Genomic DNA, 19,861 nt, shown 5'->3' with positions numbered 1-19,861 from the left:
AATATCTGTAACAACATAACATCTGTTAGCCTTGTGTTTTTCCACGAAATGCTTGAAATGTTTTTTGTGTTAGTGTGCTTCATGAATCAGTCAAATACAAATCAACATTGAAACAGATCAGCTGCAGCAAGAAAGCCTTTTTAAAATGGGCTGTAACAGAAGGACTCCTTTCCTAAGGCAATTGTAGGAACGTTTCATAAATCTGCAATATTCATGTGTAAGATTGTAGGCTCCTGTTCCCCTGTTCGAGATAGCAATCTCATGTCTGCATACGTTGGTAATTATCATAATTTGTATTGCAGGGAAATGAAAGAAAGCAAGAAAATGAGGCAAAAACAGGCTGATCCTAGCTTCCATGCACTAAAATTGTGCTGTTAATAATAGGGTCATTTCCTGAATGATTCCCAAGTTTAATACCAATCTGCTAGATTACCTGATTTTAACCTGGACATTGCAATGGCCTCTGTCCCTCTCAGGTAGGAAGGGGAAACTCAGTTTTCTGTTTGCTAATGATTATTATTGGAAATTTACAAATATACATTTGTAGACATTGGATGAAGTTCAGAGTAGCTTCACCCTATCAACACACACAGCTCAGACTCACAACAAAGAATAGACCCTGAGACTACAGGAGGGTAACTGCTGCTTGTAGAAAGAACAATGTCTCAGCAGAGATGATAGCCTAGAAATTTGTTGATGCCACACCTATTCCCAGACATTAATCAGGAGGCAGTTTTGTGAGTGGCAAGCTCATGTACACTCTCCGTTTCTTTTGGTAGCAAAAAGAAGCATCACAGAACAAATGACAAAGTTGATTTGCTAACGAGCTGCCTGGAGATGAAACCCGACTCCCAATATCAGATGTGCTTTGGGCCCAGCCTTGCTTGTGGAATTCATTCTCGCAGACTGATGAAAAAAGACAGGTGTCTTCATTAGAAGAAGAAGAAAGTGAAGTAAAGCAGAAGAGGTGGAAAGTTGGGGCTGCACAGTGGCACAGTGGTTAGCACTGCTGCCTCACAGCGCGCCAGCGACCCAGGTTTGATTCCGACCTCAGGTGAATGTGTGGAGTTTGCACATTCTCCCTGTGTGGGTTTCCTCCTTACTCTGGTTTCCTCCCACAGTCCAAAGATGTGTGTGTTAGGTGGATTGGCAAGGATAGATTGCCCCTTAGTGTGCCAAGATATGTAGATTAGATGGATTAGCCATGGGAAATGTGTGGGGTTACAGGAATAGGATGGGGAAGAGAGCCAAGATAAGACACTCTGTCAGAGAGTTGGTGCAGACACAAATGGGTAAATGGCCTCTTCTGCACTGTAGGGATTCTATGATTAATACAGGGCTGCATCATCACGGATGCTGGAATATCACTGCCTCCATATTCATGTCCATATCCACAATGGAAAATAGAAGGAAATTGAAAATTGATTTTAAAAAGTAGAAAATCATGGAGGAATGGATAAGAATCAAAATAGGAGGAATATCCTCTCTGGGATTGTTACTGCCACTTGCCTCTCTCTAATCACCTGATTACAATTTATTTTCCTGGAACAAGCTTATTAAATATTGTTACGGACAGGAGGATTATTAATGCAAACAGCCCTGATCTTGGGTTCATGTCACACTATCTGTAACCCCCACAACTTGCCTGGGCTTGCAAAATCTCACTAACTGTCCTGTCTGGAGACAATACACATCTCTTTAACCTGTGCTTAACCCTCTCTCCATTCACATTGTCTGTGTTTCTTACTGTGTTTACCCCAGTCCAACGCCGGCATCTCCATACCATGAGGATCACACAGTCAGCTAGAGGGGTGTGGCCTAAACATGCCAGGACTCTGAGATCGGGGCACTGTTTTTAAAGGGTATCCTGACCTCAAAGTTATATGCAAGGCCTCCCCCACAGAGATCAGTGTTCTCATTTGTAGTTATGGGGGCTCTCCCCACTCACCTTGTAGTCATCAGGGCCATCTCCCTTCCTCCCCAGTTTTTGCAGACAGCGGAGCTCTCACCACCTTCACACATGATTCAACACCCAGAATGGGATTTGTGAATACAGTTTGCAGTCAATGGCTTTTATTGGTAAGTATGCTTGAGTGTTTTGGAACTTAACAATTCAGGATATAGAACTTACATGTTGTACATATCATTTATTGAAAGACCACGGTAATACTGTGCAAGATTGGTACAGTTTATATATTTTAACATCAATGCAGCCAGGCATACTGATGCATTTTCAGTATAACTACATCTTTACATTGAGTGATGTTGTATTACAGTAAAGTCAGTTTAACGCAAAGATATTATTTTAAAAAGATTAATTAGTAATTGCCAACTTGCTACACGGATATCATAGAACCATAGAAAATTACAGCTCAGAAACAGGCCTTTTGGCCCTTCTTGTCTGTGCTGAACCATTTTTTGCCTCGTCCCACTGACCTGCACTTGGACCATATCCCTCCACACCCCTCTCATCCATGTACCTGTCCAAGATTTTCTTAAATGTTAAAAGTGACCCCGTATTTACCACTTTATCCGGCAGCTCGTTCCACACTCCCACCACTCTCTGTGTGAAGAATTCCCCCCTAATATTCCCTTTAAACTTTTCTACTTTCACCCTTAACCCATGCCCTCTGGTTTTTTTTCTCCTCTAGCCTCAGTGGAAAAAGCCTGCTTGCATTCACTCTATCTATACCCATCAAAATCTTATACACCTCTATCAAATCTCCCCTCATTCTTCTACACGCCAGGGAATAAAGTCCTAACCTATTCAATCTCTCTCTGTAACTCAGCTTCTCAAGTCCTGGCAACATCCTTGTGAGCCTTCTCTGCACTCTTTCATAAGAACATAAGAACATAAGAAATAGGAGCAGGAGTAGGCCATCCAGCCCTTCGAGCCTGCCCCGCCATTCAATAAGATCATGGCTGATCTGTCGTGGCTCAGTTCCACTTTCCTGCCCTCTCACCATAACCCTTAATCCCCTCTCCTATCAAAAACCCATCAACCCGCGTCTTAAAAATATTTAGCGAGGCAGCCTCCACCACTTCAACGGGCAGAGAATTCCAGAGATTCACCACCCTCTGAGTGAAGAAGTTCCTCCTCAACTCCGTTCTAAACCGCCCCCCTTTTATCTTGAGGCTGTGCCCCCTAGTCCTACTGTCTTTTTTGAGCAGGAAGAGTCTTTCCACCTCTATCCTATCCATCCCATTCATCATCTTATACGTCTCAATGAGATCTCCCCTCATTCTTCTAAACTCTAATGAGTACAAGCCCAGTTTATTCAGCCTCTCCTCACAGCTCAACCCCCTCAACTCCGGTATCAGCCTAGTAAACCTCCTCTGCACTCCCTCCAAGGCCAAAATATCTTTGCGCAGGTGCGGCGCCCAAAACTGCACACAGTACTCCAGCTGCAGCCTCACCAATGCCCTATATAGCCGCAGCAAGACCTCCCTACTTTTATATTCAATCCCCCTCGCTATGAAGGCCAGCATCCCATTCGCCTTCCTGACCACCTGCTGCGCCTGCAAGCTGGGTTTTTGCGACTCATGCACAAGGACCCCGAGGTCCCTCTGCACCGTCGCGTGCTGCAGTTTTTCGCCCCGTAAGTAATAGTCCTTCCTACCATTCTTCCTACCAAAGTGGACCACCTCACACTTGCCAACATTAAATTCCATTTGCCATTTCCTGGCCCATTCGCTCAGCCTATCTAGATCCTTCTGCAGACTCTCCACACCCTCCGCACAATTTGCCGTTCCCCCAATCTTGGTGTCATCAGCAAATTTCGACACTCTACACTCGGTTCCCTCCTCCAGATCATCTATATAAATGGTAAAAAGCTGAGGCCCCAGCGCCGACCCCTGGGGCACTCCACTAGTCACCATCCGCCAATCCGAATAGCACCCGTTGAACCCCACTCTCTGCCTCCTATTTGACAACCAATCCTCTATCCACGCTAACACCCTACCCCCAACTCCATGACACTCGACCTTCTGCAATAACCTCTTGTGAGGTACTTTGTCAAACGCCTTCTGAAAATCCAGAAAGACCACATCCACCGGCTCTCCTCTATCCACCGCCCTAGACACATCCTCATAGAACTCCAGTAAATTTGTCAGACACGACTTCCCTTTAATGAAACCGTGCTGCGTCTGCTCTATCAAGCAATTCCCTTCAAGATGACTCGCAATTTTCAACCTTATTCACATCCTTCCTGAAACTAGGTGACCAAAACTGTACACAATACTCTAAATTCATCCTCACCAATGCCTTATATAACCTTACCATAACACTCCAACTTTTATACTCGATACTCCGATTTATAAAGGCCAATGTACCAAAAACACTCTTTACGACCCTATCTACCTGTGACGTCATTTTTAGGGAATTCTGTGCCTGTATTCCCAGATCCCTCTGTTCAACTGCACTCTTCAGAGTCCTACCATTTAGCCTCTACGTTCTACTTTGGTTTGTCCTTCCAAAGTGCAATACCTCACACTTGTCTGCGTTAAATTCCATTTGTCATTTTTCAGCCCATTTTTCTAGTTGGTCCAAATCCCTCTGCAAGCTTTGAAAACCTTCCTCACTGTCCACTACACCTCCAATCTTTGTATCATCAGCAAATTTGCTGATCCAATTTACCACATTATCATCCAGATCATTGATATAGATGACAAACAACAATGGACCCAGCACTGATCCCTGCGGCACTCCACTAGTCACAGGCCTCCACTCAGAGAAGCAATCCTCCACAACCACTTAACAATACTGAATATTCTGGCTGCCAACAGCAGAGCTGTCTTTAACAAAAGACGGTCAAAACCTAATATCCTTCCTTGTAATCCATATTCTGTTTCAACCCATTTGAAACATTCTGGGCGCCAACCTGTTCATGCTCAGCAATCTATTATAACACCATAAGGCATCGAAGAAGAATTAGGTCACTCGGCCTATCGAGTCTATTTTGCTGTTCAATCATGGCTGATTTTTTTTTCTCATCCCCATTCTCCTGCTGTTTCCCCATAACCCTGATCTCCTTATCAGTCAGGAACCTATCTATCTCTGTCATAAAGACGCTCAATGACCTGGCCTCCACAGCCTTCTGAGGCAAAGTGTTCCACAAATTCACCATTCTCTGGCTGAAGAAATTCCTCCTCGTCTCTGTTTTAAAGGATCGTCCCTTTAGCCTGAGGTTGTCCCCTCTGGTTCTAGTTTTTCCTACTAGTGGAAACACCCTCTCCACATCCACCCTATCCAGGCCTCACAGTATCCTGTAAGTTTCAATAAGGTCTCCTATCATCCTTCCAAACTCCAACAAGCACAGACCCAGACTCCTCAACCATTCCTTTAGGTATGATTGATCAACCTTCTGAAGCCTTCATCTAGATTCCAGTCTCCAGGTTAATCTGGTTTAATCAATGTTCATAGCTAAACTACCTGAAGTTTTTAATCAGGTGCAAAACTGAAAAACAATCCTAGATATGGACCGTTCTACATACAAAAGGTATAACAGACTTTTAAAAAATGTATATTTTTGACAAACCAACTGCACAGCAAAATATGATACCTTTAATGATAACTAGTGGAATAGAAGCTAAAGTCACCAATTGAAAACCGAATCCAACCTCTTCACAATAACAAGTGGGAATTTCGTTCTTGTACGGACGCTTCAAAAAAAAAAATCACCGAGTGACTCAAGTGCAAAACAAACTCAGATCTATGAACTTTTGATCTCAGCGCAATCATAGATTTCGTTACAACAAACAGAAACCAGGTTCTTCCCAGTGGAGACTGAAACAAAATTAGAAGTCAGGATTCTATGTATAGAATTACAGAATGATTACAACACAGGATATTCATGTGGTATCAATTAAATTGTAAAAACAATAGGCTTGCATTTACACAGAGCTTTTCACAATCTCAAGACATTCTAAGGTTATTTGCAGTCAGTGAAGTACTTTTGAAATATAGTCATTATTGCAATGTACATGAAATGGAGGGCAGTGAGGGATGTGCCGTAAACATTGGCCGAGCCAGCAATACTCACGTCCTGGAGATGAATAAAAAAAGTTTGAAATGCAGCAGCCAATTTGTGCACAACGAGGCCTCAGAAATAACAATGAGCAAATAATCTGCTTTAGTGGTGTTAGTCAAAAGATAAACTTTGGCCAAGATACCAGGGAAAACTGAGTTCTTATCTAAATAGCATAATGGGCCAGTTGCATCCATCTGAGACATCACCTGAACCTTGGTTTAATATTTCGTCTGAACACTGGCATCCCAACAGGGCAGCACTCCCTCACACAGAAGCACCACACAGATTTTGTGTAAGTGTATCTCAAATGCAATGAAGTAACATGTGCCATCAGCCAGCTCTGATAGCTAGGGGGCTACTTTATTACACCTTGAAGATGACCTTATCATATAATCATTGGTCATAGAGTCCTGAAAGCACAGAAGGTGGCCATTCAGCCTATTGAGTCCTTGCCAGCTCTTCTGCAGAACAATCCACACAGTCCCAATCCCCATACAATCCCCAGAGCTTTGCAAGTTTATTTCTCTCATGTGCTGACCCAACATCCTTTTGAAATCTTTGGTTAAGTGCAACGTTATGGGTTGATCCAATGTAAATTTGTAAAAACAGAATAGCTAGCCAGCGAGATGTAATTAACACAATTATATTCAGCATTCACAGCACAGCTGACCCCATGCTTGTCTGAAAATAGATTCATGTAGCCCTTCAGTAACTGGTCAAGGACACATTTGTGCATTGGTAGACTAACTGCTTGAATGCTTGAACATGTCAACCCTTTCAATTGGAAACAAAATTTGTGTTCTTACCCTATAGAATCTATCAAGTATTTCAACACTTGGTTATGATAGCAATTAAACAATTGAATCGAACACTGCTTTGTTACTGCTGTGAACTAGAAGGCAATGTTTCTGATCAAAAAGAGTGATAATTATATTAGGAGACTGTCTCCAACAAGGAGTACTCTGTTTCTGCTGTATCCTTAAGCCTCGAGATACCAGATTTGACAGAGTATTTGACAATGAAAGCTTTCATGAGGTCATATCTGTAGTTTTTATTGATGAAGCTGTAGAGTATGGGATTGGCACAGCAATGTACCAAGGATAGGCACTGAGTAATATGAAAAGAAGCATATATGAAATTTTCCAGCTGACAACTGAAAGATAAAAGATTTAGAAACCACAAAACATCAAGAAATAGAATTGAGTGGTAGGGGAGCCAACAGATAAGGAAAATGATCACATAGGCAAATATTATCTTTCGGCTATTTCTTTTTTCTAGGTCACTTGTGATTGGGATGGCTGTTGCAAGGAGAAAATAGAAAACTGCAATAATTGCAAATGGGATAACAAAACCTATGATGATGCAGATTATTTGGATTCCAGCCATCCATTCCCTGAAGTTTTCCTCAGGATAAGCCAAATGGCAAATGGGTTCAGCCTGATAACTGAGAGTCACTTCCAAGAAAAATAAATCTGGTAGTGATATAAGAAAGGAAAAAATCCAAACCAACATGCAGATAACCTTCCGGATCAACTTTTTCTTTTGGTCAATGGAATTTCGGAACCACACCATTGATATATATCTGTCCACACTCATGCACGTTAGGAAAAAGATGCTACCAAAAAGATTGACACTGAAGATGAAATGAGTAAATTTGCACATGAACTCTCCAAACGGCCACGTGCCATGTTGAATGAGAGACGTCACCCAGAAAGGGAGAGTGATCACGACAGACAAGTCTGCAATAGCCAGGTTCAGGATGTAGAAGTGGGTTTCATGTCTTGATTGCTTTGCCTTCACGTTCACGTACACCACCACACTGTTAGCCACCAAGCCAATGACAAAAATTAGAATATAAAAGAAAGATATGGTGTGCAGGATTGCCTTCCTAGAGAAGTTCTGCAGACAATGAAAAATCTCCCAGGTCAAACATTCAGACTCATTTACACAGGTGATCCAGGTTTGATTCATTGTGGTAATGTTCTGCTCATCCCAATAATCCCAAAAGGTGATTAAATCTGCAGCTGTCATGATGATCAGATTTCAGAGAGAACGTGCTGTAAAAACAAAGAAAATTCTAAAGATTTCATATTTTTGATTCATTGAATTTTTTTTATCTGCTTAGCAAAATTACCAGTATTCCTCACAGATAACTTCATACCCTCTTCAGTAGGGAAAGCTAACATTGGGGGTGAAGTGTTCCAGTAGATGATAATGACATCAGCCAAAAATATTTTTAACAAGTGTGACAAAATAAAGCAACAACTTAACCAGTATTATTTCACCAGAAATATCAGTAACTATATCAGTACTGAACTAATTTAAATAAAGTTTAACCAGTTTGTAATACGTGATTTCAAATCTGAAGGATAAAGATAACATTAGAGTCACCACGTTCCAGGCAACAGGCATGGAAAGCAGATGCTTTCATCAAGCTCCAACTCTGACAGAACTAAAAATGCTTTACAGGATGATTTTGGGCAATTTCTTAAGGCTGATACTTTTCTGTTAAAAATAAATTCTTTAAATTTCTGCACTTTTTAAAAGATTCAGTCTCAGGACATCGGTGTTACTGGTGAGTTCAGCACTTATCTCCCATCACTGTTAAAAGTGTAAACTCGGTGGCTTGCGAGGCTACTTTGGAGGTCAGTTAATGTTAATGTTTGTATGGAACAGTAATCACATATAGGCCAGACCAACCAACAACAGCAAGTTTCCTTCCTTAAAGGAAATTAGTGAACCAGTTGGGTTTTTATGACCATCCAAAAGCTTCATGATCACTTTGTTATCAATTTAATATTTCCAATTTTTGAAACTGAATTCAAATTCTCAAACTACCATGGTGTAATTTGAACTCACAGACCTGAATCTGTGAAATGATGCAAAGCCGCTTCATTTGAAAATGGTGCGTGAGGCCAAAACATAGGCCCTGCCCCCGAAAATGGTTCCCAACATATGCACAAGGGAGGAATGGGGCCAGGGTCTGCTTGTCCTTGTTTTGTGGAGGCAATTGCCAATACAAGTAAGCAGTTTCTCCACTTATGTCTGATTTTGGTGAAGTAGGACCATGAGACATGACGTGTGGAGTTTAAACCCGGCAGAAGCTGATCTGAACTTTGCCAATCTGTTTGGATTGCAGGAATAATCTTTTGGAAAGGTGCAGAGATCCCTTTGGAATTTGCTCAGATGTTGTACTAACTGCCACAAGGAGGTAAATATTCATTCTCGTGTAAGTCCAAAGATGTGTGGGTTGGGTCGATAGGCCATGCTAAAAATTGCCCCTTAGTATCCTGAGATCCGTAGGTTAGAGGGATTAGTGGATAAATATGTAGGTATATAGGGTAGAGGCCTGGGTGGGATTGTGGTGGGTGCAGACTCGATGGACCAAATGGCCTCTTTCTGCACTGTAGGGTTTCTATGATTCTAACCTAAGGGAGCAGGAGAGTGGAGTCACTGCATTTGGCAGGATTTTTTTTTGCCCCTACAAACTCAGATATCAAATTGGCAGAAAGAATATAATGCCTGAGAAAAGTACACTGTGCTTTATGCTGAGGAAAATACAAGATAGACATGGCATTTTTGCATGCAGGCACTATAGAGACAAGTCACTGTGACCAGCTGGAGACCAGAGGGAGGGCATTAGATTAGAAGATGGAGGAAGAACCACATGCACCAAAAAAAGGAAGAGAGAAAGGATCACCAGGTATTACCCTTTGGGAAGAGTGTACTGAACTCAGAGGTCATAGCTCAATATGACAGGGGACCAGTGCCAAATCTACCTCAGATTTCACTGTGAACTATTCAAAGACAGTGTTAACTGGTCCAGCAACATCTCAAACCATATTCTAATCACCGCCATGCCCTGCTAATTGCAGATCTAAACTCTACAGTCTTGCTACATTCACTTGTGCATGGAGGTGGACAACTAAACAACTCACTGGAGGAAGAGGTTCCACAAATATTCCCATCCTCAATGATGGGTGAGCCCAGCACATCAGTGCAAAAGTTATAGCTAAACCATTTGCATCAATCTTCAGCCAGAAGTGCTGAATGGATGATGCAACTCAACCTCCTCTGGAGGTCCCCAGCATCACAGATACCAGTCTTCAGCCAATTCAATTCACTCCTTCTGGTGTTAAGATATGGCTGAAGGCACTGGATACTGCAAAGACAGTGGGCACTAACAATATTACAGCAATAGTTCTGAAAACTTGTCTTCCAGAATTGCCTCGTCCCCTAGCCAAGCTGTTCCAGTTATACTACAACACTGGCATCTTCCCAGTAATACAGAAAATTGTCCAGGTATGTCCTATAAACAAAAAGCAGGATAAATTCAACCCAGGGATTATCACCCTATAAGTCTACTCATGACTATTAGTAAAATGATGGAAGGGATCAGCAGCAGTGCTATCAAGTGGCTTAGCAATAACCTGTTCATTGACACTTAGTTTGGGTTTTGCCACGATCACTCAGCTCCTGACCTCATTACAGTCTTGGTTCAAACATGGACAATAGAACGGAAGTGAAGGGAGAATGACTGCCCCTAAGATCACGGCAGCATTTGATTTGAGTATGGCATTGAGGAATCCTAGCAAAACTGGAATCAATGAAAATTGGGGAAACCTCTCTGCTGGTTGGAGTCATACGTGGCACAAAAGATGACTGTGGTGATTGGAGGTTAATCATCTCGTTTCAAACATCAGCACAGTTAGCATGAATTTGTTAAGGAAGGTTATGCCTCACAAATTTAATTGAATTCTTTGAAGAAGTGACAAGAACAAAGAGAACAAAGAAAATTACAGCACAGGAACAGTTCCTTCGGCCCTCCAAGCCTGCACCAATCATGCTGCCCGACGTAACTAAAACTCCCTACCCTTTTGGGAACCATATCCCTCTATTCCCATCCTATTCATGTATTTGTCAAGACACTCCTTAAAAGACATTACTGTATCCGCTTCCACTACCTCCCCCGGCAATGAATTCCAGGCACCCACCACAAAGGAATTGACAAAGGATATTGCAGTGGATATTGTGTGCCTGACAAGATATTTAACAAGGTCCCACATGGAAGATTGGCCAAAAAAATTAAAAGCCCATGGGATACAAGGTAATGTGGAAAACTGGATCAAAAGTTGGATGAGCAACAGGAAAGGGTAATAGTCGACAGATACCCTTGTGAACGGAAAGTTGTTTCAAATGGTGTTCCACAGGGCTTGGTGTTGGGATCCTTGCTGTTTGTGTTATATATTAACGATTTGGATCTGAATGTGGGGGGCACGATTGGAAAATTGAAATGCTCTCCTTCATTGGCAGAGGTATAGAATATTAAAGTAAGGTATGATGTTGGAATTAAATAGAACACTGGTGAGGCCACAACTGGAGTATTGTGCACAATTCTGGTCACCATTATACAGGAAGGAAATAATTGCTCTGGAGAGAGTGGCAAAGAAGAGGCTTAGAGGAATGTTGCCAGGGCTAAGAAAGTGTAGCTGTGAGAAGAGACTGAATAGATTAGGATTATATTCCTTAGAACAAAAACTGAGAGGTGATTTGATAGAGATGTACAAGATTATGAGAAGAGATAGAGTGGATGGGATAAAGTTGTTTCCCTAGGTGAAGAATTCTAGAACTAGGCAAGATATTCAAGATAAGTGGCAGTAGGGGACGTAAGGAAGAACTTTTGCACAAAGTGTGATGGACGCAAGAGTGTCTACCATCTACAAGATGCAGTGCAGGTACTCTCCAAAGCTCCTCATGCAGCACCTTCTAAATCATTTAGCAGAAGAAGCTCAGAAGGTACATGAGAATACCATTATCTGCAAGTTCCCCATCAAGCCAAACACCATCCTGACTTGGAAATATATTGCCATTCCTTCACTGTCACTGGGTTAAATTCCCGCAACTCCCTCCTGGGAATCCATACGGACTGCAGAGGTTCAAGAGGCAGCTCACCACTGGATTCTTTAAGGGCATTTTAGCCAGCAATGCTCACATCCCATTAACAACTATTAAAAAAAGAGTATAAAAAGTGCAAGAAACTACTTAGGAAGGAAATTAGGAGGGCTAAAAGAAGACATGAGGTTGCTTTGGCAGTCAAGGTGAAGGATAATCCTAAGAGCTTCTACAAGTATATTAAGAGCAAAAGGATAGTAAGGGATAAAATTGGTCCTTGAAGATCAGAGTGGTCGGCTTTGTACGGAACCAAAAGAAATGGGGGAGATATTAAATGGGTTTTTTGCATCCGTATTTACTAAGGAAACTGGCACGGAGTCTACAGAAATAAGACAAACAAGTAGGGAGGTTATGGAACCTATACAGATTAAAGGGGAGGAGGTGCTTGCTGTATTGAGACAAATCAGAGTAGATAAATCCCCAGGATGGGACAGGTATTCCCTCGGACCTTGGAGGAGACGAGTGTTGAAATTACAGGGGCCCTGGCAGATATATTTAAAATGTCGGTATCCACAGGTGAGGTGCCGGATGATTGGAGGATAGCTCATGTCGTTCTGTTGTTTAAAAAAGACTCAAAAAGTAATCCGACAAATTATAGGCTGGTAAATTTGACGTCAGTGGTAGGTAAATTATTGGAAGGAGTACTAAGGGATAGGATCTACAAATACTTGGATAGACAGGGACTTATTAGGGAGAGTCAACATGGCTTTGTGCATGGTAGAATTTTTCGAGGTTACCAGGAAAGTGGATGAAGGGAAGGCAGTGGATGTTGTCTACACAGACTTCAGTAAGGCCTTTGACAAGGTCCCACATTGGAGGTTAGTTAGGAAGGTTCAGTCGCTAGGTATACATGGAGAGGTAGTAAATTGGATTAGACATTGGTTCAGTGGAAGAAGCCAGAGAGTGGTAGTGGAGGATTGCTTCTCTGGTGTGCCACAGGGATCAGTGCTGGGTCCATTGTTGTTTGTCATCTATATCAATGATCTGGATGTTAATGTGGTAAACTGGATCAGCAAATTTGCTGATGGTAGAAAGATTGGAGGTGTAGTGGACAGTGAGGAAGGTTTTCAAAGCTTGCAGAGGGATTTGGACCAACTAGAAAAATGGGCTGAAAAATGGCAGATGGAGTTTAATGCAGACAAGTGTGAGGTATTGCACTTTGGAAGGACAAACCAAGGTAGAACATACAAGGTAAATGATAGGACACTGAAGAGTGCAGTGGGCCAGAGGGATCTGGGAATGCAGATACATAATTCCTGAAAAGTGGCATCACAGGTAGATTGGGTCGTAAGGAGTGCTTTTGGAACAATGGTCTTTATAAATCAAAGTATTGAGTATAAGAGTTGGAATGTTATGGTGAGGTTGTATAAGACATTGGTGAGGCTGAATTTAGAGTATTGTGTGCAGTTTTGGTCACCTAATTACAGGAAGGGTATTAATAAGGTTGAAAGAGTGCAGAGAAGGTTTACAAGGATGTTGCCAGGACTTGAGAAGCTGAGTTACAGAGAGAGATTGAATAGGTTAGGACTTTATTCCCTGGAGCGTAGAAGAATGAGGGGAGATTTGATAGAGGTGTATAAGATTTTGATGGGTATAGATAGAGTGTATGCAAGCAGGCTTTTTCCACTGAGGCTAAGAGAGAAAAAAGCTAGAGGACAAGGGTTATGGGTGAAGAGGGAAAAGTTTAAAGGGAATATTAGTGGGGTGGTGGGGGTGGTTCTTCACACAGAGAGTGGTGGGAGTCTGGAATGAGCTGCCGGATAAAGTGGTAACTGCGGGCTCACTTTTAACATTTAAGAAAATCTTGGACGGGTACATGGATGAGAGGGGTGTGAAGGGATATGGTCCAAGTGCAGGTTAGTGGGACGAGGCAAAAAATGGTTGGGCACAGACAAGAAGGCCAAAAGGCCTGTTTCTGTGCTGTAATGTTCTATGGTTCTAAAAACAGTAAGAAGTCTCCAACACCAGATTAAAGTGCACATGTTTATTTAGTAGCATGAGCTTTTGGAGCACTGCTCCTTCATCAGGACCCCAACTATTCGCATTATATATTAATGATTCAGAAGAGAGAACTAAATGTATTATAGAAACATAGAAGAACTATAGCACATACAAGCCCTTCGGCCCACAAGTTGCGCCGAACATGTCCCGTCTACTAGGCTCACCCATAACCCTCTATCTTACTAAGTTCCATGTACTTATCCAAAAGTCTCTTAAAAGACCCTATCGAATCTGCCTCCACAACCACTGCCGGCAGCCGATTCCACTCACCCACCACCCTCTGAGTGAAAAACTTAGCCCTGACATCTCCTCTATACCTATTCCCCAGCGCCCTAAACCTGTGTCCTCTTGTGGCAACCATTTCAGCCCTGGGCAAAAGCCTCTGAGAATCCACTCGATCAATACCTCTCATCATCTTATACACCTCCATCAGGTCACCCCTCATCCTTTGTCTCTCCGAGAAAAGACTGAGCTCTCTCAACCTATCCTCGTAAGGCATGCCTCCCAAATTGCAACCAAATTATCTCCAAATTGCAGATAATACAAAGTTGGGTGGGAGGGTGAGCTGTAAGGCGGATGCAGAGATGCTTCAGCATAATTTGGACAGGCTGAGTATGTGGGCATCTGCATGGCAGATGCAGTTTAATATGGGACAAATGTGAGGTTATCTACTTTGGTAGCAATAATAGGAGGATAGATTACTTGAATGGTTGTAAATTGAGAGAGGTGGATACTCAACGAGACCTTGGAGTCCTCATGCATCAGTTGCTGAAAGTAAGCAGGTACAGCAGGCAGTAAAGAAGGCAAATGGTATGTTGGTCTTCATAATGACAGGATTTGAGTAGAGGAATAGGGATGTTTTGCTATAATTGTAGGGTATTGGTGAGGCCACATCTGGAGTACTCTATGCAATTTTGGTGTCCTTATCTGAGGAAGGATGTCCTTGCTATAGAGGGAGTACAGTGCAGGCTGATTCCTGGGATGGCAGGTCTGTCGTATGAGGAGAGATTAAGTTGGTTAGAATTATATTCACTGGGGTTTAGAAGACTGAGAGGGGATCTCCTAGAAACTTGTAAATTCTAACAGGGTTAAACAGGTGGCAAAAGGGAGAGTAGATGTACTGATGACTGTGACGGTGGTGGGGGTGCTGCAGCCTGTGCAATATGCACTTTCAGACAGTCATTGCAGGTTTGATGGCCAAATAGTCTCCTTCTGAACTGAATGGTTTTATGGTTCTAGACTCTGAATGGTGAGGTGAGCAGATCTCTCAAGGTGAGAGACTGTTTTTTATATATAGAAAAGTGTTCAGAATCATTTTTCTAATCTAGGATTTTATCAATAGCAATAAAAAAGACAAGTAAATGTTGAAACGAAAGACTGAAAAGAGGAGTGGGCGGAGGCATTTGATATGGCACCTAATATATCTGAGAATTCCAATCTGAACAGATGTTGCAATATGAGGGTACATTTTTACTTGCTTGAACGTGTCTGGTGCACATACTGAAAATTTGGGTAGTGGCCAGAATTTGCAAGGACCTTTCATTACTCGAAATGTATAGAAAGCTGTGGATTGGGTGTGGTCCTAAATTCTTCACATGGTGTCAGTTTGCAAAGTTTTATATTAAGGCTATTGAACAAATTGGTAAAACGTTTCACAGGAGTTGAGCTGTAAATAACATTCTTCTCACCAGCATTCTTGGAATATCCAAGTATTCTGGGGAAGAGTTAGAGTTGAATTTTACCCAAATGGCACTGAAAGATATCTTCTTGCTGATGGCCAATTAACTAACTGATTGCAAGGCTGCCAACCCTATTAAGGTTAACTATTAACTCCTGGGTGGATAGCCAATCAGGTGCTAGTAGTTCAGTAACAGCATTGTTAGCAATGGCTGCCCATCTACGGCAGTGCATCCTCCAAGACAAGGCAGTTAGGACTGGGTATGCTGAACCAGGTTGGCGGGTCTGGGCGATCAAGGTGAAGGGGAGAGGGGGTCATTGATGGCAACGAGTGCTGTTGCTTTAGGGATGGCCACTAATGTGGGTCATGAAATGCCCAAAAAGGATAACCCCTCCTTGGAGCCAAGGAAGCTCCTCAAACTGCAGCAGTATTCCCCCAATCCAAACCTCATCATTGACAATATCGCAGCCAAAGTGGGAGAAAGCCTTTAATTGGGAGCTTAATTGGTTCAATTATGTTCCCAGATGCCTATCAAAATGGTATTATGGTGTGAAGATATTGGACCTGCCAGCCATTCTGCCAATACATTCCACATTGTAACAGACTGAGATAATGGGCCCTATTTTACCATTTTAATTCAAAGTGTTGGGCAGACTTGAGTGTTTTAGATCCGACTTTTAGTTCCGTTCTCAGGCACCCCCGTATGCACTCTGCCTGAAAAAATAGCAGCAATTCTGAATCACGCTGCTGTGGGCGGGGCTTATCACACCCCAATCACTGCAGCTCCGACTGGTACCTCCAACTGCGCATGTGCAGAAAAAGAGAACCACCCCCTTGTGACATCACTCCACAACCGGATAATTCACCATCCTAACAGCCTTCCCATCTCTTAGCCCAACCCCAAATGGCTTGTAAAATTCAACATATAGTTTCTTTCAACAAAGACAAGGGCCTAAATCCTCAGCTGTCCAGAGTAGAAAAATCTTAACACCTATGCTACATGTCAGGGCCTCGTGGAAGTTCTGGCACACACAGAAATCCCGGGACATTGAAACTTACAACGTGCTGATTTGTACAGCTTGGGGCAAAAAAATCTGACACTAAACTCAGGGTGAAAGGCTTGGGTCAGGTACACAGAACCTGTCAGAACCTCCATCTATCACAAATATTAGCCAGTGTAACTGAACTGATCACCACAGCTAACTCCCCCAATCCAACCACATTCTCTCACCATCGCCCCCCACCCTGACCCCACCCAATTCCCCACTCCTCCGGCTGGATTTTATGTTTTTTCTGCAGGATGAGGGAGGTGGAATGGAAACTGAGCCACCAGCTTGTTCTTGCTGTTACAATTCATCCAACTGAGCATCAGATGGTCATTTAGAAGCTGTCTGATGAGAACAAAGATCGAGGTGGAAAGGGGAGCTCCACACCTATCAGGACTGCAGATAGGGATCAGTCACAGCTTCCAGTTTAGAGTCCCCTCCTCTCTGAATCTCTCTTTAAAGTTTTAGTGAAGGGTCAGAAAGCTGAAAAACACAGAGACATTCTGATCTTCACCACAGAATTTCCTGCTATATTTGGCCATGATTCAGGCAGCAGGCCTTTCGGTTCTTGACAAGTTCAATAGCTCGCAAGTGATTTCAAAATGACGGGCAGGCTGCCAACCTGGCATTATGCAGTGAAGGGAGCAGCCTAACAATTTGCTGGCATAAACTCCAATTCATTCACCCACCCACCAATTAAAATTTACAGTTTATTTATTAAGTCACAAGTAAGGTTGACATTAACACTGCAATGAAGTTACTGTGAAATTCCCCTAGTCGCCACAATCTGGCACCTGTTCAGTCAATGCACCTAACCAGCACGTCTTTCAGAATGTGGAGGAAACCAGGGCACCCGGATTTGAGGTTTTAAGTTTCCTTTCCATTTTGTTTTGGGTGGTTCCCTTCCTTTGGGAGCTGCTCCTTTTAATTTGTCCCCTCATTCACTTGATTTATTTTACTTGGCTGGCCAAAAAGATTGGTAGCTTAGCGTCATAAAAGGAACACTTCCTTCCACTCACTGGACCGACCCTGCACTAATCCGTATCTAATTCAACCAGCATCAGAAATACTGTTCTGACAGGATACAGAAAACTTTGGAAGATTGGAGCCAAAGCGCAGCAGGACGCATAAATACAACATTTTCATTTAAAAAATCTAAAAGAAAATTCAGGAGAATGTGGAACTCCCCAACCACATGGGGAAATTGAATAGCGCAGATGCATTTGGAAGGAAATTAGATAAATGCCAGAGGGAGAAAGGAACAGAAGAGTGTGCTGGTAGGGTTAAATTAAGAGGGACAATAGAAAGCTCATGTGGAACTTAAAACACCAGCTTGGACCTCCAGGGCCAAACTACTTGTTTCCACATTGTATTGTAACAGACTGAGATAATGGATCCTATTTTACCATTTTGATTCAAAGTGCTGGGCAGACTTGAAACTGGGAGTGTTTTAGATCCGACCTCTAGTTCCGTTCTCAGGCACCCCCATATGCACTTTGCCTGAAAAAATAGCAGCAATTCTGAATCACGCTGCTGTGGGAGAGGCTTATAACAACCCCGCAGCTCCGACTGCTACCTCCAACTGCACATGTGCAGAAAAAGAGAAATGCTGCCTTGTCCCATCACTCCACAGCCGGATAGTGCCTCCTCCCTGGCTCCACTGACGTTGCTCCATCACCACAACATAACTATCCCTCTTATCTTCACACACCCCTGCCACCCAGACCAATCGTGGGTCCCTCCTCCCTTCCCCCCACGATCACACGCAGAGTGGCAGCAGACCCCCCTTTCCCCCTCCTGCTGCCCGCCCTGCTACCCCCACCCCCAATCTGAGTCAGAGCCATCTGACCCACCTCCCTTGGTAAAGGGTGAACCAGCACGGAAGTGGGCACAGATAGTGCTACTCCCCCCTCATGCCCGACTTTACCAAGTTTTCACACCTGAAAACAGGTGCAACTTGATGGGAAAATTGGGCCAATGCCTCCAGCGGCCGAACCCACAGTCCATCCAGCTGAGTTCAGCAGCAGGAATGCTTCAAGTGGCCTTGGGTTAGTGAGGGATAAAATTGATGCCAGTTCCTGAACAAAATTCAATGATTCCTGCTGGAAAACAAGAAATCTCCCGGGGAAGTTAGGGTGCTTGCACACCCACCCACGGGTAAACAAGAGGTCAGGCACTTTCCCAAGATTCACAACCCAACTTTATTCTGAAAGCAAACGGGAAAGTTATAAAAAAGGATGCAACGCCTTTTAATTCTGAGTGAAGAAAATTTATGAGAAAACATCGGAATTTTCGAGACAAGTACCTTTTCGATTTGGCATTTTTGTAACGAAAGTCTGATAGACTTTGACAAGTTAATTCGTTGCAATGCTCGATTTTCAATTGATTATTTAAATATAATATGAAGACCTCCAGCAATATTTTTCTCAGTGTACACAGTCTAATCTGAAACCAGTGCATTGGCTGAAAGTAGCGCCAGTGTTTAGTGGCTGAATGTGCCGCAGGTGAATCACTCACTGAGCCTCCACTGCTAACATCTGCAAATGAAACACTGACTCACCGAGGAACGGAGAAATAGTACTTTCCACAAGACACCAATTTACCTGCAGTTTCAACATAACCATTTCTGAGGCGGATTGAACAGAAACATGCTTCAAACAGTGCTGGAATCAATAGGGAATTTAATCTCACCCAGAACTGCTCCAGTCCTTAATCACAGTCCTCACATTCTGTCTGCTCAAGTCAGGAGTTCCACAACTTTATACCGTAAACAATACATTGGATCCTCGTTTATGAGCGTTTGCAATGATTTTAAATGTAGAAAATATTACGATTATTATTGAGAAAAAAGCATGTAAAGAGCGTAATTTCTATCAAACAGGGAAAAGTAAAAACCGTGTACCTACAATTCGCCTGTCTTATGGAGCTTTGTTACTGAGAATTCCTCGAGCTGTGTTACACAGTTCTGTGTGCGAGAAAAGCGCCTCCAGATGGTGCTCCGGGGTTAGTTAATGGGCAGTTCCTTCTTTTGCAGCAATTTACGAATCATGATGTTACAGGCATTCAGGAGTTATCTGTGTGTCTGGAGTTATCAATACAACAATCCTTGGAAATGTACTGATCTACTCACTTCTGTTGTATATTTTGGCCTTGGA

The 19,861-nt window shown here is 42.8% G+C and overlaps 1 protein-coding gene across 1 annotated transcript in view; it reads right to left on the bottom strand.

The window, feature by feature from the left end:
* Nucleotides 1–4,156: 4,156 nt before the first annotated feature.
* LOC145349812 (atypical chemokine receptor 3-like) overlaps nucleotides 4,157–19,861 on the bottom strand; it is a 46,009-nt gene continuing 30,304 nt past the window's right edge. Inside the window, exons 2-3 of the mRNA XM_080198358.1 lie at nucleotides 19,609–19,838; nucleotides 4,157–8,086 (exon numbers count right to left, since the gene is read on the bottom strand). Of these exons, the coding sequence (XP_080054484.1) occupies nucleotides 6,963–8,060 (1,098 nt within the window). The 5' untranslated portion in view covers nucleotides 8,061–8,086; nucleotides 19,609–19,838 and the 3' untranslated portion in view covers nucleotides 4,157–6,962. The remainder of the gene's footprint in view (nucleotides 8,087–19,608; nucleotides 19,839–19,861) is intronic.

This window comes from Carcharhinus amblyrhynchos, chromosome 11, assembly GCF_965287045.1.
Source record: "Carcharhinus amblyrhynchos chromosome 11, sCarAmb.v2.hapA, whole genome shotgun sequence".
NCBI lineage: Eukaryota > Metazoa > Chordata > Chondrichthyes > Carcharhiniformes > Carcharhinidae > Carcharhinus > Carcharhinus amblyrhynchos.
The sequence above is the reverse complement of the archived record's forward strand: the minus strand, read 5'-3'. Positions and strand labels throughout refer to the sequence as shown.